The sequence below is a fragment of the Olea europaea genome, chromosome 21, assembly GCF_002742605.1.
Source record: "Olea europaea var. sylvestris chromosome 21, O_europaea_v1, whole genome shotgun sequence".
NCBI lineage: Eukaryota > Viridiplantae > Streptophyta > Magnoliopsida > Lamiales > Oleaceae > Olea > Olea europaea.
In genome coordinates this window covers 5,368,933-5,393,934 of record NC_036257.1, presented here as the reverse complement: position 1 = coordinate 5,393,934, position 25,002 = coordinate 5,368,933, and the positions used below count along the sequence as shown (strand labels likewise).

The following is a 25,002-nucleotide window of genomic DNA, read 5'->3' as shown; positions in this document are numbered from 1 at the left end:
ATTAGCAATATAATTATTTTAATTTTCCTTATTGTATGAGACTCATTAGGTTGATGATCACAATGTTTAATGATGTAAATTACAAAATTGATTAGATCAAAATAAATAAATCCTTTTAATTTATTATTAATTCACATTTGTTGTTCTAGATTGATATATAACAACGTGTCAGAGCAATTTATATGACGAAATGATATGACAAAATCAAACTTGTTTGTTCACCATGAAGCTATAATATATTCGTCAATATGATCAAATCAATTATAGGATATGAAAGTGCATCGAATTTGATTATCGATCATATCTTTCACCCCATTTTTTCGACTTATAAGCACACGCTGGTCAATGATTTCTTTTTCAATATGATCAAATCAATTACGGGATATGAAATATAGATCATAATTTTATTGGATGTTGATATCTTTTTGGACGGTGTTTTAGATGATTTTATTGGATGTTGATTCTTTAATTTTTCCAGTCAACTGATGATGTTTTGGATGGTTTCCGTCCAGATGGACAACAGGTGCATATTTATGAAATGTTCGGAACCTTCACTAACACAAAATGAATATTAGAGCAAAATCAGCAAAAAAATGAAAAGATTAAGGATTGCTGCTGCAATTTCTCCTTAATAATATGTCATTTAGAGTATGACAGCACCCCCACTTGTTTTCTTGTCAATGTACGGTTCATCTTCATTTTTGATAAAATCAAACTTTCTAATTGTCTCATCGAAGTGAATATTCCAACTCCTAAATACTTGCTTCAATCCATGTCTAGATCGATCAAGTTTGAATATCTTGTTAGCATTTTTTGATTTTAACCTTTGGATTGTGTCATGTATACTTCTTCGTATACTTCTTCTTACAAGTTCCTATTAAAAATGCAGTTTTGACATTTATTTGCCATATTTCATAGTTATTGAATGCTGCTATTACAAGTAAAATCCGGATGAAGTTAAGCATGGCTATAGGTTAAAATTGTTTTATCAAAGTCAACTTTTTCTCTTTATTTGTAACCTTTTGCTATTGGTCTTGTTATGTATGTATGGAGTTTCCATTCGTGTTTACCTCTTTTCTCTAAATTCATTTACTGTCATTTGGATTTTATCACATGAGGAGGGTCCGACAAGGTCCCAACCTTATTTACATACATCGAGTTCCTCTTGCATTTTCTGACCTCATGCATTCTTTGAGTTAACACTTGACTTTGTTACTACCTAATTAGTAGGTTTATCATTCGCTATAAGTAATGCTTAATTAGTAACCATGAATTGAAACCTTCTAGAAGGTTGAATGATCCTACCAGACTTACGTTGAGCAGGAGTGCCCTGAAGAGTCTCTAATTCCCGGTCAAGAATTTATCCTTTAGCAAATGTGGGATTAGACTCAGGTTCTTCTACAACTATATATGTTGATTCTTGAACAGTTTCAAGTTCTAATTTTCTTCCACCGTCCTCATTGAGAACGAACACTTTCTCTAGGAAGACGACATCGCTTGAGATGATCACATTCTCCTGAATAGGATTATAAAATTGATATCCAATTGTCTATTTTGAATATCTCATAAATATGCACTTATCGAATTTAAACTCAAGTTTATTTAGTTCAGTGCGCTTCACATAAGCGTTATAGCTCCAAACTTTAAGGAGAGACAAGTTAAACCTATTGTCTTTCCATAACTCAGATGGAGTTTTGTCAATTAACTTAGATGGAAAACGATTTAGTGTGTAGCATGCTGCAATTAGCAGATGACCCCAAAACGATTTTAGGAGGTATGCATGGCTCATCATTGATCGCACTATATTTAATTGTATGTGATTCCTTTTCTAAGATACATTATTATATTGCGATGTATGTGGCAGAGTCCATTGTAAGATAATTTCATTCTTTTTTAGATAATCTAAAATTCTCCTTTAAAGTATTCTCTCCTCGATCATATCTTAGTGTGAGAATACCTATACCCTAATCGTTTATCTACTTTTAGTTTGCATTCTTTGAAGTTTTCAAGAACTTCCGAATTTTATCTAGTATACATAACTATTTCTGAAATAGTCATCTAAAAATGTGATGAAATAAAAGAAACTCCCTCTAACAATGACTGATATAGGTCCATATACATCAGTATGTATTAATCCCAATAATTGTATAGTTATTTCTCATTTTCCAAGTATTCTCTCCTCGATCATATCTTAGTGTGAGAATACCTATACCCTAATCGTTTATCTACTTTTAGTTTGCATTCTTTGAAGTTTTCAAGAACTTCCGAATTTTATCTAGTATACATAACTATTTCTGAAATAGTCATCTAAAAATGTGATGAAATAAAAGAAACTCCCTCTAACAATGACTGATATAGGTCCATATACATCAGTATGTATTAATCCCAATAATTGTATAGTTATTTCTCATTTTCCAATAAAAAAAATTTGGTCATCTTCCCTAATAAGAATGAATCGCATTTGTCAAATGACTTAAAATAGTCGATCCCAAATATTCATCTCTATATAATTTGGAAATGCATTTTTCATTTATATGACTAAATCTAAAATGCCATATATAAATAATATTTAATTTATTACTTTTATGTCTTTTAATTTCTATACTTATTATAAAATATTAAATATCTAAAATATAAATATCAGCCTGTAATTTATCATAACCATTAAAGATTTTATCAAGATAAAAATGATCATTGTATTTAAAATTAATTAAAAAATAATTCATGTCCATACATAATTTTTAAAGAAAAATAAAAAAAATAAAGATCTTGGTAATGGTGGGAACAAAATAAAATTTCTCTAATTTTAACACTAAACATGTAGGCAATGGGAAGGAGTATGTTTCTACAGGTAATGTAGCAACCCCTGCTTTATTTTGAATATGCAGGTCAACTTCTCTTTTCTGTAATGGCCTACTTTTTTTTCCCCCCGTATATTATACAAATATGGAATCTATATCTGTTATCTATTACCCAATAAGCTAATGAGATAAATATAAGCATTGTAGTATCTCTTCCATTCACCTTTCATTCTACAATGACATCAATGGTCATCAGACTTGATAATGTCTTTATTTTTTTGACTGCCTTAGCTATCTTAGATACTTTCTCAAAGCATCCTTTATACCTTTTCTTAGTATCATTAGAGGAATAAATGGCTAAAACTTACTCACTACTATCTTTGATATTGGGCTCAACGGTTTAAACATGTTCAATAACTCAGAGAGTATGCACTCGAGTTTTTTTATGTTCAAATTCATAATAAAGCGTGAATAGTAATCTATCAAAGATTAAGTCAATACTTAGTTCACGGTCCATGACTGAATTCAATTGAGATAATTTCTCAGTGTAGCCAATCATCTTTAGTACATAAGCACTGACCGAATATCCTTTTGCCATTTTGTACTAGTATAATTATTTGAAAGTCTCATATCTTTACACACATGATTGTTCTTCATACAACCTTTTGAGATGAAAAACAATTGTGTTGGCATTCAAATCCTCATGTTGCTTTTATAACTAAAGTACTGCAAGCATCACACATGTTGCAATACTATGGTCATCATTGTAACACTCTGAAATTTAAATTTTAATTCCGTGTGGGCTAAATTCAATGTTGATAATTTAGCAAATGAAATAATCCATGTCAAACACTGTCGTACACTAAAGTCCAAAAGTTGAAGTGATAAACATGTCCCCACTTATTTGTATAAATGATTTATTTTGCCTGCGTATACTTTTTGAAATTATCGTAAATTATTTGGATCAAATATTTAAGTATTCCAAAGTAGATAAAAATATATCGATATTAACTCATTTTGTAGCTCATGCTAAATAACATAAATTGGCTCAAGAAGAAATAATTTTTGACTCTCATATTCGAGTTATCTTGATCTGAAGAAAGATATTCTAAATCCTATATATAATAATAATAATAATAATAATAATAATAATAATAATAATAATAATAATAATAATTGAAGACTTGCGTTGCTGGAAATTTGAAACCGTCACCAAACCATTCATTTAATTTAATATGTGTAACCTTTCATTCTGGGAATTTGAAACACTATCAAACCATTCATTTAATTTAATACTGATAACCTCTCATTCCAATGTACGGTCTCATCACTGAAACAACCACCGTGATTAATTGAAAATTTATCATTCATTGAATTGTTTGAGACGTTTTGAATTTTACAATGACAAAATTTACATATATATATATATATATAGACACACACTATGTGAAGAGCTTTCCTTTAACCACATGCATTGCACATGTGTAACACACACACTTTTGAAAAGAAATAACATTTTATTTCACAAGTCCTTTTCAGAATTTCTTTGGTATCATTTGAGGTAAGAAATGTGCAAGTGGTTAATTCTTATTTTCTTATTATTTTTATAGATTTTGACATGAAATATGTTAAGGCTTTTGGGTCGATTTTTATGTTAAATCTTGCGGGATGGACCATTTGGTCGAGTATGTAAATCCTACGGGATATATGAATTTTTATGCAATTCCTTGAGCTATTGGATATCGCAACCAGTTGCTCTACATCTAAGAAATGTCGGTATGCTATATTATTTCTGTAATTATATCATGTTAATAAGAATATGTTCCTTTTTTTATTGAGTATTTTTTTTTCACTCTTACTAAATTTTCATATTAGAACGGATCGAATGGACGCGTGGCGGATTGATCGAGTGATGCTCATGAGTTGCCAAGTAAAATTTTTAGAAATAATAATTTACAAAGAAATTTCAAGAACATATTTATATTTTTATGTTATTGGATTATTTGCCAATTTCTATTTCAAGAATAATTTTATTTTATGTTTAATTTCGTGAATGTTATTTTAGTAGATTCGATATTTAAGTTATTTAACATGTTTAATTGGAAATTTAGTTCGTAGTATTTTAAGCTAGATAAACTTCAAATTTTTATTTTGAATTGTCAAATTTACCTTATTGATTTAATACCAAAATTTATACGTTAGTGTTAAATTCCGCTTAAACTATAAAACAAAGATTTTGGTAACACTTCATATATATATATATATATATATATATATATTTTTTTTTTTTTATTTTATTATTTTTTTTTTAAATGTGTAGTGGATTTGGGGCATTACAATAACCTAAGTTTATTATAAGCAACCATCTCTTCCTCAGTCGAGTCCTCATTGGGTGTTTAAGAAATGGGTTACGTGAGGACATAACTAATTTTTTCATGCTCGAGAACAATTCTTAAATTGTGGTACCAATCTAGAAAATTTGGTTGTTGAATTTGTTTTGTATTCAGTATGCCTCTTAAATTCATATAGTTACTTACAATTCAAAAATTTGTAAATGATGAAAAATAAAAAAATTAATATGTATATTAAAATAAATTTATGACACTCACACATAAATTAATGGAACATACTCAATCTCCGTGGGTTTTGATCTTATTTGTTGTGTTAAAACTTTGAGTGTACTAAACAAGACTTAATAAAATATTTGAATAGATACTATTATTGCAACTCCCAAATCATTAAATTGACACTATTTTGACTTGACAAATCTTATATATTAGTTTAACATGCCTCTAGAATTTATGTACTAGCATACTCAACAAAAGATAAGTTTTAGCTAAACCGAACCCATCATTAAAAAATATCTAATATTTCATAATATCAAACATATCCTTAATAGATCAGTCTTGAGTATACTCCACAAGTTGAGATCGATTAGGACATTTGTTTTTACTATAATGATGGAAGGTGGATAATAAATTAATTTAATATTTTAGCGAGTGATTTATCATGCAAATGTCTCATCATAACAATTATATATAATGTAAAGATTATGGACTAATTGTATCAAGCATTCCCGAACAAAAGGGAAGATTAGTTGGTTATTTCCTAAGGTATATTGCATTCACCCTATATCAATGCACCATCTCCATGATCTTCTTAGATATTTAACTGTAACCTGTATCCTATACTAGTTGGCATCCAGACAAAAAATAATTGAACAAGTAAGCCCATAATAATTATAACAGACTCGTAGGTCTAAAATTATAAGAGTTCATATGGCCATAAAACAACAATAATCAAATTAACATTCAACACATCCACAGTATCGTGTCAATAATCATTCATTATATAAATGTATCTAGCAATTAAAGTCGTCAAAATAAATTTAGATAAATGGATTAGAACAATTAAATAGTTAATTAGTAAAAAATCAATTAATTTCATTAGTAGGTTTATTTAATCAAAATCAAACTTTAATTAAATATAAAATTAAAGTCTAACTCTAATTCCACAAATACTTTTAAGACGGATTTATTTAATTAAAATCAAATTTTAATTAAATACTAAATTTGAGTCCATCTCTAATTCCAAATTTATAAGAGCGGGTTAATTTAATTAAAATTCAATTTTAATTAAATATTAGATTGGAGTCCACTTTTAATTTCAAGAAAATTTTAGAGTGGGACAATTTAATTAAAATCTAATTCTAATTAAATATTAAATTAGAGTCCAGCTCTAATTTTAATTGAATTGACATTTTAAATTATGAAAAAACTCCTAAATAAAATAAAATTCAATTTAAGTTAAAATTCAATTTTAATGATAATTTTAAAAGTTGAAAATTTTAAATAAAATTTTTACTTGAATCAAAATAAAATTTCTAGTCAAAATTGAAAATATGGTTCAAACATTTTTCAAAATCAAATTTAAATCTCTCTCTCTCTCTCTCTCTCTCTCTCTCTCTCTCTCTCTCAATTGCAATCAAAACCCCTTTTGAAAATTGCATTTTGACCCCTAATTTAAAATTATAAACTGAAATTTTTAATTTCTTAAATTGCAAGCAATTTCTTACTTTAAAATTTGCAACAAGATCCTTGAATTGGAATTGCAAATAGGGGCTCGTAATTTCATAAATTACAAAGGAAGTCTTCATTCCAAATTAACTTGAAGAACTAAAAACAATTTTAGGGTCCCATATGTAGTGTCGACGGCAACTGTGCGTCTCGTCCGGAAGTTGCGATGTATGCAAAACATTGCAGCGTTATGCTATTGCAACAACATTAAAGCTATAAGGCGGCAATAGTCGATGTTGTGTTTTTGACAGCAATTTAAACAATTTTGATTTCAACCAAAGATTTTCTTTGTAAACAATAAAAACTATGGTAAAATTATACTTATTCTTAATTTCACGAAGTTCTTTTACAATCTTGGAACATGTACAAATCGATCTGTGTACCTAGGCTTGGGAGCGGTTTGGTTTGAGTTGGTTCCAACTCCAACCCGAAACCAAAATCAAATTAGTCGGTTTGGATGAATTTCAACCCAAGCGAACCAACTCAAACCCGAAACCAAAATCAAATTAGTCGGTTTGGATGAATTTCAACACAAGCCAACTCACTCTAGCTCTTAAACCTAACCGAACCGAACTAAACCAATTTGGTTTGGTTCGGTTCGGTTAGTCGCTTTGAACTTTTAGTCCAAATCTAATTTTTTTCTAAAAAAATTGTCCAAGTTTTGAGCCCAATTAGATAACAAGAACTAAAATAATTAAATAACTTTATATTATAAAATTATTGACTAACAAGTAAAATCAAATTATTAGAGATAGATTAACAGAAAACTTAAGAATTTTGTTGCCTTTTTGTACATTATGTAGCCTAACTGCCTGAGTAGGGAAAAAAGACAAAGTATAACATAATGAGTTTTTGAAAGAAAGTTTTCAGTACTATTACTTACCGACAACATTATAATTTGGAAGGAATTGTGATATAGTTATAAGATTAGGGTTTATTTTTTGATTTTTATTTTTCTTAAAAAAAATGGTAAACATATAAGTGGGTTGATTTTGTTCGGTTGACCAGTGTTTGAGGCTTCAAATCATGATCGAACCAAATCACCAAGATTTATTTAAAAGAAAATAAAATCAAACCAATTACTTGTATCAAACCGATCCAAATCGACTCGAGTCGGTTTGGTCTGATTGGTTTGATCGATTTTCTGAATTTTTTGCCTAGACCTATGCATACCACAACTATTTAATTGTTCAGTGTCCAATAGTAACCTACATAAGGAAACAAGAATGAGAAGATTATGATTTCTCTTTTCTTTTGCTAGCATGCTAATGAATTGTGTTATGATTTCTTAAACCCCAACAGCTTATTAATAGAAGTTTAAATGGACTTGATCTGTCCCTTAAATTTGACCCAATTCAATATTTAATTAATCTATTTAACTAAACTTGATCCATAGATTAATTAATCTAATACTTAACCTGGGCCCGTTAATAAGCAACCAGATTAATTAATTTTACAAATGTTGAACATTTGTGAAATTAATTAATTAGTAATATCATTCTTCTAGTATTTCTTATTGTATATGACCCATTATGTCCTCGATTATGATACCTAACGAAGTGAATTTTTATTTTGATTTAATCAAAATTGATAGATTAAAACTACTCTTTTAATTTATAATTAATTCACATCATCGTCCAAAATTGACATCTAAAAATGTGTCAGGATAAAAAATGTGATGAAAAATATTATGTGATATGACAAAACTAAACTTATTCGTTTATCATGAAGCTATAATTCTTTTGTTAATATGATCCGATCAATTAAGAGATATGAAAGTGTGTTGAACTCGATCTCGATTATTGATCATATCTTTCATTTTAGTTTTAAGTCAATATAAGTCGAAAACTCTTTTCAACTTATCCGTTTTATTGAAAGAAATATAGATTATGATATCTTACTATTTAAGATTGAGGAATCCTTTATTAATCATTTATGACCTTTATATGATTTTTATAATACTTAAACGATGTCGTATTAGTGACTTTTGGCAGAGCAACATCTAACATTACCAATGTATGATTGTCCTCATTTTAGGTACTATGATGACCTCAGGCTGAAGGACTAATTCCACTACCGAATATTAGAGATTAATTACTAACACTCAGATAATTATCCATGTGGAATCTCTTTAGCAGCTCTCCAATGTTTTGTTTTATTAACAAAACAGTCATGCGTCCATTTAAATGTCACTACATTTTAACTTGTAAGATTAACTACTTGCTTTATAAGTAAAAAATACCACAAGTATAAGTCTATTCGTAATAATGATATCCGTATCTAGTAATTAGTTACGACCACGAATAATTTAAGATTCAATCATATTTAAGTTGTATCTCACAATCATGACTCTTTATAATTAACAAATTACTAAAACATGAATTTACGGACTCTGTTATTTAATTTATTAAAATAATAATAGATCTGCCATAGATAAAATAAATCAATTATATATTAAAAGTGTCGATGTCCAAAAGGATCGAATGTAAGGCATAACATTCATAGAAACTTGTTATTTCATGTATTAATTTTCTATAATTCCATTATCGAAAATAACAAACTGCCACATAAAATGACTATCGTAATCACCGATTATAAATATCGTTATTCCTCTTAAAAAGCATCTTACATATGTTTAAATTAAAGATAATTAAAGGTATCACATCTGGTGGTGACTTAATGGCGTATCTGAAAAAGTACATTAAGTTTATATCATATGTTACCTAAGGACAAAAGAACTTTTAAACCTAAACATATGTTGGCTATGCTATCTGGTTGAAATAAAAAATTAATTTTAAGTACAATAGACATCCACAAGTGCAGGTAGGCAAAGACATCGTTTTGATTCTATAATGGCCAATACGACGTATGATCTATCCCATGTTAACATTTCCAGCCAACTTTCTTGTCCAAAAGAAAAAAAGAAAAATAAGTGTAAAAAGTACAAATCATGGGGTTCTATACAAATCACATATAATCTGTAAAGGATAGCAGCCATTAATAATCCTAGTGTCATCTATGGCATAATTATAATTCTTTTAGAAATAAGTAAATGCACTATGGGTCACTCAACTTTACTTTCGTATCACTCAACTCATCTTCAATTTGGTATAATCACGTTACTCAGTTTCGATTTGCTTGCAAATCTGGTCTTGCTGTCCACTGTGAGGTAACCCAATTTCGAGCCTAGTCGGTTTTGAGTTACCTATCTTCAATTTGATGCAATCAGAGTTTTTCTTTGTTTAAGACTTCAAGCGGCTATTTTGAATTTAGGGTAAACGAAGTGAAGAAACCACCCTTTAAGTTTCAATTTAAAAGAATTGTAAAATAATTTTTTTTTTTAAAAGATGATAATGCACGTCTAGATTTGCATAATTATGCTTAAGTGTGCATCAGAGGTCAACGACAATCGTTGACCGTTAAATAAAACGTCAAACCAAGTGATTTGGCTTTTTCGCCGTGCATCGCATTTAGGCGATGCCTTTTAGAACAGATCTTTTAACAAGTTGGCTGAAAGACTGCTGGATTTTGCTAATTTTGCGTCATCTCCACATCCGCAGTAATAGTGATGTTCATGATCCTAATTTTTAATTCATTAACTCTTCTGTCTTAGTTTAATTATATTAAATTAAACCTTAAACGAATGGAAGTTAAGTTTAACTAGTTTAACTAGTAGCGTGGCATCGACCAATCTCTAAGGCCTATTTGGAATCAATTAAAAGTTGAAACTCGGTTAGCCTTACTTTATTTCATCTCAAAGCTTATTCAAGAAACTTTCTATTTTAAAAAAGTATATTCTTGAATTTAGAGAGTAAAAAAATTATAAATACTTATATTTAACACTTAATTATATTACTTCCAAAATTATTATTATTATTATTATTATTATTATTATTATTATTATTATTATTATCCTTAATTTTTTCAAATTTCAAGCATGTCCAAATATGCAAATAAAGTAAGTTGAATGGGAAGCATGACATGGCTTATATTATTATTATTATTATTATTATTATTATTATTATTATTATTATTATTATTATTATTATTATTCACTAGTTTCCCTCCAAATTATTATATTATTTACCTCAATTGAAAATTGAATTAGTTTTGTATGCATTTAATTATAGAGAGTGAGTTTGACTTACCAAATTCAGAGAGTTAGATTAACTCTTTAAATTATAATGTTAATTTGAAAAGTCTTTTGAAGCACAATTTTCAGTTTCGACTCTTTAAAATAGAGAGTATCTTATGTTTAAAGGATATCTTGGAGATGCTTTAGGTAGGCATTTAAAAAAACTAAACTTGACCAATGTGTTCGCAATCAAGAAAATTCAAGCTTAAGATTGATTCATAATGAATGTAAAAAGGTTTTGAACAATCAAATTAATATATTAATATTTTGAGATGGAAAGTCAAATTCAGGGATAGAGAAGAGATTACAATTATTTTATTTTATTTATTTATTTTTTTACAATGAAAAATAAAATTTCTTTAATTTTGTTTATTGGTATCTATGAAAAATGAAATGGGCATGGGGCAGGCCCCCTTCTCTTTGCCCTTGGTCAAATCTCAACAAGTGATATTATAGCTACGTTTCCAAACTTAGTCATGTGGATGGAGAAGATGAATCATAGTTATAGCTATTAGAAGGGCATGTGATTGAGTTCGATTTTGATGGTAAAAAAAAAAAAATCCAATATTAGCACGCTCACAAGTCCATGGAAGAGTTACACCACGTTTGGGGGAGATTATTGTTGAAGGACGGATTGTCACGAAAGCCCCACATTAGCTAGACAAAAATGAGATTATAAGTATATAGAACTTGAATTTCTTTATTAGTAGATTAACTTTTTAGACTTGAACGGTCGAGTTCCGATAGAAGTAATGCACAAAGAGATGATTAGATAACAAATTAATTAAAAGGGACTAGCTAACATGCTAAGAACTCATCAACCAATAACACACACACACACACACACACACACACACACACACACACACACACACACACACACACATAGGTATCTGGATCAGTTTACGCATACCTCAAATGATCCTATGAGATCCTAAAATTTACAGTCGGGTACTCACATCAGTGGCCCTGAAGGGAACCAATCATGTATACAAATAAATCGAACAAGAACACTTACCATAATTGATTAAGCTTATTAATCTTACATCTGAATTATGATTATTTTGATTAGTGAAAGAGCTTATTGCTGATTACTTTCTGAGGTGTAATTACACATGAATTGCTCGTGCCAACCACTTTCTTTGTGTGTATGTATTTGATTAACATTGAATTAATTAATTAAGTAATTAACATGCGAGGCTCTTTGCTTTTATTCTCTAATCAAATCACTTAATAATAATTAAAATAAAGCACGCGCAGGCGCAGCAAATTTTCAATTATTCAGTAGGTACTGAGTCTATCCATTCATAGAAAGCCGCATGCATCCTTTCTACTTGAAGACATAAATCCAAGTAGACAGACCATCGTCCGGTTTTCGTCTTTATTAATGATTAAACCATATTTATTATTATTATTATTATTATTATTATTATTATTATTATTATTATTATTATTATTATTATTATTATTCACTAGTTTCCCTCCAAATTATTATATTATTTACCTCAATTGAAAATTGAATTAGTTTTGTATGCATTTAATTATAGAGAGTGAGTTTGACTTACCAAATTCAGAGAGTTAGATTAACTCTTTAAATTATAATGTTAATTTGAAAAGTCTTTTGAAGCACAATTTTCAGTTTCGACTCTTTAAAATAGAGAGTATCTTATGTTTAAAGGATATCTTGGAGATGCTTTAGGTAGGCATTTAAAAAAACTAAACTTGACCAATGTGTTCGCAATCAAGAAAATTCAAGCTTAAGATTGATTCATAATGAATGTAAAAAGGTTTGGACCACTCAAATTAATATATTAATATTTTGAGATGGAAAGTCAAATTCAGGGATAGAGAAGAGATTACAATTATTTTATTTTATTTATTTATTTTTTTACAATGAAAAATAAAATTTCTTTAATTTTGTTTATTGGTATCTATGAAAAATGAAATGGGCATGGGGCAGGCCCCCTTCTCTTTGCCCTTGGTCAAATCTCAACAAGTGATATTATAGCTACGTTTCCAAACTTAGTCATGTGGATGGAGAAGATGAATCATAGTTATAGCTATTAGAAGGGCATGTGATTGAGTTCGATTTTGATGGTAAAAAAAAAAAAATCCAATATTAGCACGCTCACAAGTCCATGGAAGAGTTACACCACGTTTGGGGGAGATTATTGTTGAAGGACGGATTGTCACGAAAGCCCCACATTAGCTAGACAAAAATGAGACTATAAGTATATAGAACTTGAATTTCTTTATTAGTAGATTAACTTTTTAGACTTGAACGGTCGAGTTCCGATAGAAGTAATGCACAAAGAGATGATTAGATAACAAATTAATTAAAAGGGACTAGCTAACATGCTAAGAACTCATCAACCAATCATATATATATATATATATATATATATATACACACACACACACACACACACACACACACGTATAGGTATCTGGATCAGTTTACGCATACCTCAAATGATCCTATGAGATCCTAAAATTTACAGTCGGGTACTCATATCAGTGGCCCTGAAGCGAACCAATCATGTATACAAATAAATCGAACAAGAACACTTACCATAATTGTTTAAGCTTATTAATCTTACATCTGAATTATGATTATTTTGATTAGTGAAAGAGCTTATTGCTGATTACTTTCTGAGGTGTAATTACACATGAATTGCTCGTGCCAACCACTTTCTTTGTGTGTATGTATTTGATTAACATTGAATTAATTAATTAAGTAATTAACATGCGAGGCTCTTTGCTTTTATTCTCTAATCAAATCACTTAATAATAATTAAAATAAAGCACGCGCAGGCGCAGCAAATTTTCAATTATTCAGTAGGTACTGAGTCTATCCATTCATAGAAAGCCGCATGCATCCTTTCTACTTGAAGACATAAATCCAAGTAGACAGACCATCGTCCGGTTTTCGTCTTTATTAATGATTAAACCATATTTAATGATTTTAATCGAGTTCCATGTGATAAACGTATTCCCATGCAACATCTGTAGTTTCGAAAACCCTAATTTTTCAGAAATAAAACCATTAATTTACACTCGAATGTTGCCTATTTATACTGGCATTTTTGAACTGATCTAATTGCAAAACAATGGAATTCATCACCTCCTTCGACTTCACATTTATTTTTCTTTTAGCATTCTTGATCTTCAGTATTCAATGCCATGCAAAAGAAACAAGAAACCATGAGTCACTAGTCTTGGGTTTAACTCATGCCAAAACCACCATTGCCATTCCAAATTCTTTAAAGAAACCATCTGAATTCTTGGATATGGTGGAGCCACTTAGAGAAGTAAGAGATGGATACATTATAACTCTAAATTTAGGGACACCCTCTCAAGTCATCCAGGTATATATGGACACTGGAAGTGACCTTACTTGGGTACCCTGTGGAAATCTATCTTTTGAATGCTTAGATTGTGATGATTATAGAAATAACAAGTTAACGGCTAGTTTTTCTACATCTCGATCCTCTACATCTTCACGAGATTCTTGTTCGAGTCCCTTTTGTATTGACATCCACAGCTCGGATAATTCCTATGATCCTTGTGTCATTGCTGGATGCTCGTTAAGTACCCTACTCCGGTCCACTTGTTATAGGCCGTGCCCTTCTTTCGCTTACACCTATGGTGATGGTGTCGTTAGTGGAACGCTTACTAGGGATATCCTTAGGGTCCACACAAGTACACCTAATGCCACTAGGGAGATTCCTAAGTTTAGTTTCGGTTGTGTTGGTTCCACATATAGAGAACCAATAGGAATTGCAGGTTTTGGCAAGGGATCACTCTCATTCCCTTCACAACTAGGGTTTCTTCAAAAGGGTTTCTCTCATTGTTTCTTGCCTTTCAAATTTGCCAACAACCCTAATATTTCAAGCCCTTTAGTTGTAGGAGATTTAGCAATCTCTTCCAAAGAGTATTTGCAATTTACACCAATGTTGAAGAGTCCCACGTATCCAAACTACTATTATATTGGTCTAGAGGCCATAATTGTAGGCAATGCCACTGCACCAACACAAGTACCCTTAACCTTGAGAGAATTTGATTCTTTTGGCAATGGGGGCATGATAATCGACTCAGGAACCACTTACACTCACTTACCTAAGACACTATACTCACAGCTTCTCTCAGTCCTCCAGTCAGCGATAACATTCCCTAGAGCTGAGGAAGTTGAGGAGAGAACTGGTTTCGATCTTTGTTACAGGGTTCCATGTCCCACAAATAACATTCTCGCAGACGATCTGCCTTCGATCACATTCCATTTCTTGAACAATGTGAGTCTTATACTGCCTCACGGGAACAATTTCTATGCTATGGGCGCGCCAAGTAACTCTAGCGTGGTGAAATGTTTGCTGTTTCGGAGCATGGATGAGAGTGATAATAATTATGGACCAGCTGGGATTTTTGGAAGCTTTCAACAACAAAATGTGGAAGTTGTTTATGATTTAGAGAAGGAAAGAATTGGATTTCAGACAACAGATTGTGCATTGGCTGCAGCTTCACAGGGACTTCACAAGACTTGAAACTTCCTCAAGTCCTAAGTTATGTTTTATAGAAAGCAAAACCTGAACGGAAAGAACCAGTTTAATTTTACAGTTCCAGACTGGAATTAGCTTTCCCATTTTGGATTTTCGGCTCGTTATCATTTTGTTTTTCTCACTTCTTAATTAATGAAGCAACGCTGTTCTTATGGTTGCATCACTTGCACAAGCTCTAATTGCTTTGATGGAATTTCTTTTTGTTTTTTTTTTTTTTTGAGTGTTCAATCTTCATTTTGAGATCTCAACTGACACTGGTATAAAACCATGGCTAAAAATTACAGCATCGGATGACATATTTTCACTTTATTCAGATTGACACAATTATGCTCGAGTGGTGCTATTTATCACCCCCTGTGCCAAATACCAGTTCAGATGATAATTGCATAACACCAAATGATAGATCTTCTTAAATACATTGTCACTTGATTCATTTAATTGAATCTAACCTATATTGGTGTTCTAACACTACTAGTGCTAGAAGCATTATTCAAAACAATATGGATATGAACTAATCAAGAAGTGTTTAGCAGGTCAGGTTCATAGCAAGAACTATTGAGTCTTCCATTAAGACTGGAATGTAAAAGTTGCTGAGTCTAGTGACAGATCCTTTTCAATAAAGCTGCACAATAATGGTAGTAAATACGGCTCAATTGATGAAGTCTACGAGCCTAACTCACAGTATAAAATCAACTTACAATAAAAAGTTTGTTTACACATCTTAATTGGACCTAAGAGAGATGCTAGTAGCAAACTCCTGATGATGAAAGATTTTGAGATGATTTCATCAGTGGGAATAATTTCATAGAGACAAAATCAATCGAAAGGGTTGGCAATGGGGTGGGTTCCCTCGTCCCCTGCCTCCTCGCTAGGCACTTTCCCTCCCCATTTCCCGTATAAGGCAGGTAGGGGGTCAGGTGGAATGGGGCGAGGCGACTACCCTATTTACATACCGGTTTAATTTTATTATTATTATAGTTTTTGATAATTCATTTTATTGTTTCACTCATTCAAGTGAGGCAATAATATAATTATTAATTTTTTTAATTAATTAATTTATTTTTAGAAGTTAAATTATTCGAATATATTTGGTAAACTAATGTTTTTATTATTTATTATATTCCTTAGATAATCTTGTTATTTTTTATTAGAATTAATGAAAATTTGTGAAGTTTTTCTATTTAAAGTATTGAATTATTGAAAAAAAAATTTACGCTGAACGAGATGAGGGCCCCATTACCGGTACCCACCTCGGGACGGAATTCTCCATCCTATCGATTGCCTGTTTAAACGAATAATCTCTGTCCTGTTTGGGGAAGAGCCCCGCGGATATCGGATTTGACAAGTATTTTTGTTATCCCTGATATTTGAGAGTTAACTATATTTCCAGTTCTACGCAATTCTTTTTCATGCGACAGAAACAACAAAAGATATGCATTAATAAAAAATTACAATAGCTTTAGAGACAATAAAAGCGATGTCAAATTTCATCCATCCCTAGCCATTTACAACATATTCATTTCTGACAAACCTGAGAAATCAAGTCGTGTATCACATCTCTTCATCTTCTACGTTTCTCTCTGTCTTTTCTCCAATCCCGAGTATCCTTCTAATGCTTGCAATAACATTGTTTTGACATTAGCTGATGAAATATATAAAAATTATCGTCATCTCAAAGCAAAGTAAACTTATAGAATGCTTCGCGGCTTCTTTCCTAAGGTCTTTTTCAATCCCTTGAGAATCTTTCCAAACCACATCAAGTTCATGGTAGCAAGTGCTGAGGGTACACCGTATACCAAAAGAAATCCAAACGTGTGCATCTTCATGACCTGCAAGAATTTCACAGAACTTCAGTAAAATTTCATAATGTTGTGAGTTCTATACCATGATCCATGACATAAATTTATAGCGAAAATAACAAGAGCACGGGATCAGAACTTGGAGCAATTTAGCAAATTTCTTAAGAAGAGAAGATAAGAAGGCATGAATGAGAGAGAGATGATATGATTTGGTTGAATTTGTCATTGAGAGAACAGAATACTATAATAAGGATAGTTTTTTTTTATTATTTATTATATTCCTTAGATAATCTTGTTATTTTTTATTAGAATTAATGAAAATTTGTGAAGTTTTTCTATTTAAAGTATTGAATTATTGAAAAAAAAATTTACGCTGAACGAGATGAGGGCCCCATTACCGGTACCCACCTCGGGACGGAATTCTCCGTCCTATCGATTGCCTGTTTAAACGGATAATCTCTGTCCTGTTTGGGGAAGAGCCCCGCGGATATCGGATTTGACAAGTATTTTTGTTATCCCTGATATTTGAGAGTTAACTATATTTCCAGTTCTACGCAATTCTTTTTCATGCGACAGAAACAACAAAAGATATGCATTAATAAAAAATTACAATAGCTTTAGAGACAATAAAAGCGATGTCAAATTTCATCCATCCCTAGCCATTTACAACATATTCATTTCTGACAAACCTGAGAAATCAAGTCGTGTATCACATCTCTTCATCTTCTACGTTTCTCTCTGTCTTTTCTCCAATCCCGAGTATCCTTCTAATGCTTGCAATAACATTGTTTTGACATTAGCTGATGAAATATATAAAAATTATCGTCATCTCAAAGCAAAGTAAACTTATAGAATGCTTCGCGGCTTCTTTCCTAAGGTCTTTTTCAATCCCTTGAGAATCTTTCCAAACCACATCAAGTTCATGGTAGCAAGTGCTGAGGGTACACCGTATACCAAAAGAAATCCAAACGTGTGCATCTTCATGACCTGCAAGAATTTCACAGAACTTCAGTAAAATTTCATAATGTTGTGAGTTCTATACCATGATCCATGACATAAATTTATAGCGAAAATAACAAGAGCACGGGATCAGAACTTGGAGCAATTTAGCAAATTTCTTAAGAAGAGAAGATAAGAAGGCATGAATGAGAGAGAAATGGTATGATTTGGTTGAATTTGTCATTGAGAGAACAGAATACTATAATAAGGATAGTTTTCTTTTTATTATGGTTTTAAAATTTTTAAGGCATATATAAATGGATAAATACAAGAGATACTTTCAAACTGCCATTTTGCTCAAATAAATAAATATTGGAAGCCATTTAAAACATTGCGCATGTGTGTGCATTGCATGACTAAGTACTTCAAGCCCAAAGAAGCTGAATAAACAGAAAAGTTGGCAGGGCATTGGAACCCATAGTTGTCAGATCCAACCCAGACATTGACCTGGACAATGCAACATGTTAGTCGGTCACTGGTTCAACCGATGACCCGGTGGTTCAGTGGATGAGTCAATTCTTGTAAAATATATTATTAAGTATTTTCAGTGCATTGTAACATTCTGAATTTTGATATCCAGTTCATCCAATTGTGCACTTCTTGTCTAGCAACAATCTTAAATTATGAATGTTACTTAATCTTAGAAGCACCGTCCTCAAATTATTTCACAAGGTACAATTAAATTAGAATAAGAAAAATGAAGCTCGGTTGGCCTCCGCTAAACACTTAATGTTAGCAAGTCTCATCATGAAAAAGGGCAGAAATTGAAATTGAAGATTTCTTGGGAGAGGATCTGTGATGACTTTGTTTCGTTCATGAATTTTGCACAATTTTACTTTGATTATTTGTTAGATCTTGTGAGTATATAATGTTTTTGATGTGTTTGTTAGTGTTGTTTTGAAGATTAATAAAGACGATGCAAAAAGAGGAACTAAAGCGGACAGAGATAAAAAATAAGGAAATTGGAGTATAAAGACAGTGCCTAGACGCTACAAAATTGAAAAAAAACTGAAATTTGAACCTGAAAGGCAGCGCCCAATCATAATGCTCAGGCGCTACCATCAGCGCCTAGACGCCGCAGCGTTTGGGTCGTCTAGGGCACATTTTTTGGTCGTTTTAAAGTCCATAAAAACCCTACTTCTACACAAAACGGAGGGGCACCTATAAAGACATCTTTCTCATACTTTTGAGGAATTCTCCACACATTCTAGAGGCAAAAACACTTCTTGAGAGAAAGGGGGAGAGATTCAAAGGGAGAGGACAACGCTGAAATATAGATTGGAAGAGGGAGGAATTCTTGGTGCAAGATTCATTTTTTCTTCTACATATTCTTATTAAAAATCCAGTGATGTACTCTATAATAATTTGCTGTTGCTCTCCTTTTATTATGCGTAGCTAAATCCATTGTTAGGGCGAATAATGTAATCCATTCGAGATCCTTTATATTTTCTTATTAAGATTCTAGATTTTTAATTTTTTCATGTGTTGATTCTTGCTATGAATTGATTGCATTAAATTATCTGATTAGTAATTTGATGAATTTTGTGAATTCTTTATAAATAGAGATATGAGTTTAGGATTTAAACCATATAGTAAAATCTAGTACATTGGTATAATAAGTAGAAATACCTATACCATTTACTGCGGTCATAATTGAATTTCTAGGACAAAAAACTCATTTAACTAAGTTGAATTTGCATAGAGATATAAAATTTAATTAGTTGACTAGGCTCAATGAGAACTCAAAAGAGGTAAATTGAATACAATAGGAGAATTCGACAGAACACTACATTAGAATTAATTTTAGGCCCCGTTTGGTAGCCATTTTTTTCAAAATGCATGTTTCTCTTTTTTCTTTTCAACCACACATTCTTTATTAAAATAATATTACACGTAAATAAAAAACTTTTCTTTATTTTTCAACCACATATTTCACATCAATTTACTATTCTAAAATGCATTTTTACATAAAAATGACTATCAAACACTCCCTTAATTTGAGATATAAAGGTGATCAATAGGTGAAGTTATTCTGCCCTAACATCCATCCATTATTTGATTTTCCAACCAATCATGTGAGCATCCATTTATTTTCTAGAATTTAGATTAAAACTTAGATTTTACAACTTTTAATTTTAGTCAAATAGTATTTAAAGAAAAATCGAATTAAGTGCTAGAAAATAGTCCTTGTGGGATCGACAATCCGAATTCTTAAGTCCACTATTACTTGTTACGGTTCTTACACTTGCGAAACTAAAACATACAACAAGTTTTTGATGCCGTTGTCGAGGACTATTACTTTTAGTCTTAATTTATTTTTATTTTAACTATTATTTGATTTGTTTTTTTTTTTTATTTATTTACAGAAAACTGTGTTCATTGTATGTTCCGTGCCCAAGACGACAATCTTGAACCGTTTGATTCGGAGATAGAACGTCCCTTCAGATGAAAACGCAAAGAACACAAACTAAAACAACAATATCAAATGACTGACAATCATCAAATCCCTATCCCTATTAAGTCAATTGGACAAATGGCCGCAAGAGTGGTGGCACCACTGAAATAGCAGCATGAGAGAGTGGAAATTAATGAAGGTGATTTGCCAGTATCAATGTTCCTTACACCTATAACAACAGCAATGAGCTCCAATATTGTGTTTCCAGATTTTGGGGTGAATAACTTTCAGATCATGCCAGATTAGATTAACTTGATGAACAACACTCTGCAATTCTACGGGCTACCTCATGAGAATCCGAATACACATATCTTCAAATTTCTCAGAAACTATCAGAACTTTCATGCTCCTGGGGTCAATGAAGATGCTATTGAATTACGACTATTTCCATTTACATTGAGAGATGCTACATTGGAAATTCAAACTTTTCAACAGAAAGATGGATAAAGCTATCACGAGGCATGGAATAGATTTAATGAGCTGATGAGAAAATGTCTAAACCATGGAATCACTCTAGGAAACCAAGTGCAGTACTTCTACACCGGACTTACACTACTGTCAAAATCTCAAGTCGATGCCTCTGCTGATGGATTAATCATAGGGAAATCAGTACAACAAACCATGGACCTATTTGAGTTAATTGCCACTACACATTCAATGTTCTCATCAGAAAGAGTGGTACCACCAAAGGCAGCAAGAATGTATGAATTAGACAGTACAACATCTACTAATGCACGATAATAGCTTTAACATAACAGGTAGTTACTTTTAAAATAGCAAACACATGGAGCAAATGCAATGATGGCCAACTCAGCATGTAAGAGTTGTGGGAGAAATCACGCTACAGAGAGCTGCATGATGCTCACTTCTTCAGTGAAACAAGTAAACTTTATTCAAAATAGCTCCCGTAATTTCAACTCATATGGGAACAATTTCCAGCAAGAAAGAAGACCAAGTTTGGGGGAGATGTTTTAACAATATGTGCAGAAGACGGACAAGGGGTTCCAGCAAATTGACACGAACTTTCAAAATCAGCAGGCATCCATCAAGAAACTGGAGACACATTCGTCAGATAGTGTAACAAATTGCAGAACGTCCACAAGGGACATTGCCGGGTAATACTATGATAAATTCTAAGGAACAGGTGATGGTCATTAAAGTAGTGGAGAACGATTCACCTAGGGACCCGTGAAAGTTAAAGCATATGTACCTCCACTTCCATTTTCCCAAAGACTTCGAAAGAAGTCGATGGAGCAAAATATTCATGTCATAAATACAAAGAGCGAGGTGCAATCGTCAGAGATCACTACAGAGAGACCCAAAAGAAAAGATGACCAGGAAGTGATTGATGAAGCAACAAGGGTAGAAAAATCTGCACCAAACGCAACTGAAAATGGAGAAAGTACAGAAACATCAGCTGCCAAAACACCAAGTCTAGACAAAACTTACATGCCTTCCATCTCCTCTCATCAAAAGCTTAAGAAGAACAAACAAAACACAAATTATAAAAAATTCCTCAATGTTCTCAAGAAGTTCCAGATCAATGTTTCGTTCATTAATGCAAAACTACAAATTCCAAGCTACGTGAAATTTTTGAAAGAAAGAAAAAAAGCTTCCAGAGTTTGAAACTGTGGCATTAACTGAGGAAAGTAGTACAAGAGTTCAGAGCAAATTACCACCCAAATTGAAGGATCCAGGGAGTTTTACTTTACCAATTTCATTTGGGAATTCCTGTTCAATTAATGCATTGTGTGACACTGGTGCCAGTATCAATCTAGTGTCGTATTCTGTTTACAGGGAATTGAGACTAGGTGAAGTCAACTCAACATCAATAACGCTACAATTAGCTGATAGAACAATCGCAAGGCCACGTGGCAAAGTTGAGGATGTACTCGTAAAAGTAGGAAATTTCATATTTCCTGTGGATTTCATTGTATTGGACATACCAGAAGATCGAGACATTCCAGTTATATTGGGTCAACCATTCTTAGTAACGGGACGAACCCTTATTGACATGGAGAAGAGAGAACTAATCTTGAGGATAGAGGACAAGAAGGAGATATTTAATATTTACATTCAATATGAGAAACCCCTCCCAATAAAAATGATTGCTGTAGAATTGATGAAGAAGAGCCACCTGATCAACAAAGCTGTCAGAACAAGAAACCAAATTTTGGAGAACTTCTTGGTAGAGATAAGAAAGGACAAATCAAAATCTGGATAGCAAAAAAAGACCGCATCAATGAAAATTGCACAAAGTGCAATGAGGAATAACTTGGTTTGAGCCACCATGATAAATCAGCGGCACAAGTCAAGCTAATGACTTAAAAGAAGCGCTTCTTGGGAGGCAACCCAAACTTTTATTTTATTTTATTTATTTTGTTTTCAAAGTTCTAAGATAGTCTAATTTATAGTTTTCATGAATCATCACCCATACCCCTTTTACCCATAGGTCTTGGAGTAATTAAGTTGGTTATTAGATGTTTGAGTTAAGTAACCCTTGTTCCATGAATTTAATTTTTCAAATTTGATTTTTCATGAACATGATGTCGCAGAACACTCAAACCAATATGGACATAGAGAAAATGAGACAAATCTCAAGTTTGGGGGAGAATATGGAAGAAGAGTCGATCAAATGCAACACTAAGACACCACAACATCATAGACAATACTAACATTTCAGGGAAATCCTCATCCTTTTCCTTTAAATTTAACATTGAGGACAATGTTTAATTTAAGTTTGGGTGAGTGTATTATTATTAATTGCCTACCTGAAATTTTTTTGAGTTTGACATTTTGACTTACAATTACATTTTATTTTGAGATTTGGTGTTGATTTATAAACTGTGAATATGATGAATGTTAGATTGATTGAAACTTAACCTTGCAAAACTCAATATTATACGTGCACAGAATTGAGTTTGACACTGTGATGAAACGAGTTGATTCATTTGTTAGATAGATTGATTTAATTGGACATAGATACTTTACCTAAACCATAGTAAGTTATTTATCCTTAGACCAAAGTTAGCATCGTTTGGGGTGGTGACTTTACAGTTGTAGGAAGATGCGGATGTGAATTTGGATTCCATGTGTAAAAACTTATGTATGAATTGTCTTAGACTAACATGATAAAACTAGGTGAAGGTCTTAAGTTGAAGGCCGGTTTGTTTGAATAAGTGTGTAATAGGGGCATTGCACTAATCAAGACATATACATTTGAAATTGAAAAATTCTTCATGACTCGAGTAATTAAGCCTGCAAGGATATTTTAAAACTTGGTGCCCTAAAGTCGTCTGACTTGGAAGTCATCGGCCTAAAGCTCGCTACAGGGGTCATTTAGAAGGCTATCAAAGATGAAGCTGCACTTGAAACAAAAATTGGTTCTCTTTGAAGCCTTTTTTACTCGGATCAGTAAGCCTATAAGGGTGTTTAAAATCAGGTGCCCTAAAATCATCTGATTTGGGGGTCATCTAAAAAGCTTATTGGAGAGAATGCAAGGAAAAAAAAAACTTGTGAAAAAAAAAGCAAGTGCATGAAAAGAGCAAAAGCACTAAATACCTTAGTTAAGTCCTAACACTTATTTGAGAGAATTTGACTTTCGATGAAAGATAATTAGCTAGTTGAGTTGTGGTGGTCGAAGCAATAAAATAATTGAAGAATCCCTGTTCACTAAAGTGTTGACTTGCAACTAGTAACGTCTACTTGAATTCGAAAGGGTGAGGATAGTAATGAGATATTCATCCTTAGGTTACACACTGGAATGAGTGAAAAGAATAACTTTCCGGATGTGTGAATCACATGAAAAACGTAAGGATATATTTGACTACAGAGGGTCGGAGTTGAAACAACTTGTGCAGTCATGGTAGATTACTTAATTCTTCACACACACACATTGATTTTGCACTGGAAGAGTAGATATTGGCTTGGTATTGTGACTTAAAGTATGTTTGTGGAATAAACATCAAAATCTCGAATCCTGAAGTGAAAAATTTGATTGTCCAACCAATTATCTTTTGAATGCTCGTGTGTATCCTCTTTGGATGATTTTATTGTTTGGTGTGTTTGTTTGCTCGAGAACTAGCAAACGGTTAAGTTTGGGGGTATTTGAGAGTTCGTTTCGCTCATGAATTTTGTACAATTTTAGCTTGATTATTTGCTAGATCTTGTGAGTATAAAAT

The 25,002-nt window shown here is 31.9% G+C and overlaps 2 protein-coding genes across 9 annotated transcripts in view; one reads left to right on the top strand and one right to left on the bottom strand.

Moving 5' to 3' along the window:
- Positions 1-14,233: 14,233 nt before the first annotated feature.
- LOC111370270 (probable aspartyl protease At4g16563) lies at positions 14,234-15,611 on the top strand. The gene has a single exon (XM_022991946.1). It carries the CDS (start codon positions 14,303-14,305, stop codon positions 15,551-15,553), a length of 1,251 nt encoding a protein of 416 aa, XP_022847714.1. The 5' UTR covers positions 14,234-14,302; the 3' UTR covers positions 15,554-15,611.
- A 2,331-nt stretch (positions 15,612-17,942) lies between these two features.
- Positions 17,943-25,002, bottom strand: part of LOC111370445 (transmembrane protein 56-like) — a 13,343-nt gene continuing 6,283 nt past the window's right edge. For all 8 annotated transcript variants that reach the window (XM_022992150.1, XM_022992154.1, XM_022992149.1 and 5 more), the window contains one exon: positions 17,943-18,354. In XM_022992150.1, coding sequence (XP_022847918.1) covers positions 18,214-18,354 — 141 coding nt within the window. In that variant the 3' untranslated portion in view covers positions 17,943-18,213. The remainder of the gene's footprint in view (positions 18,355-25,002) is intronic.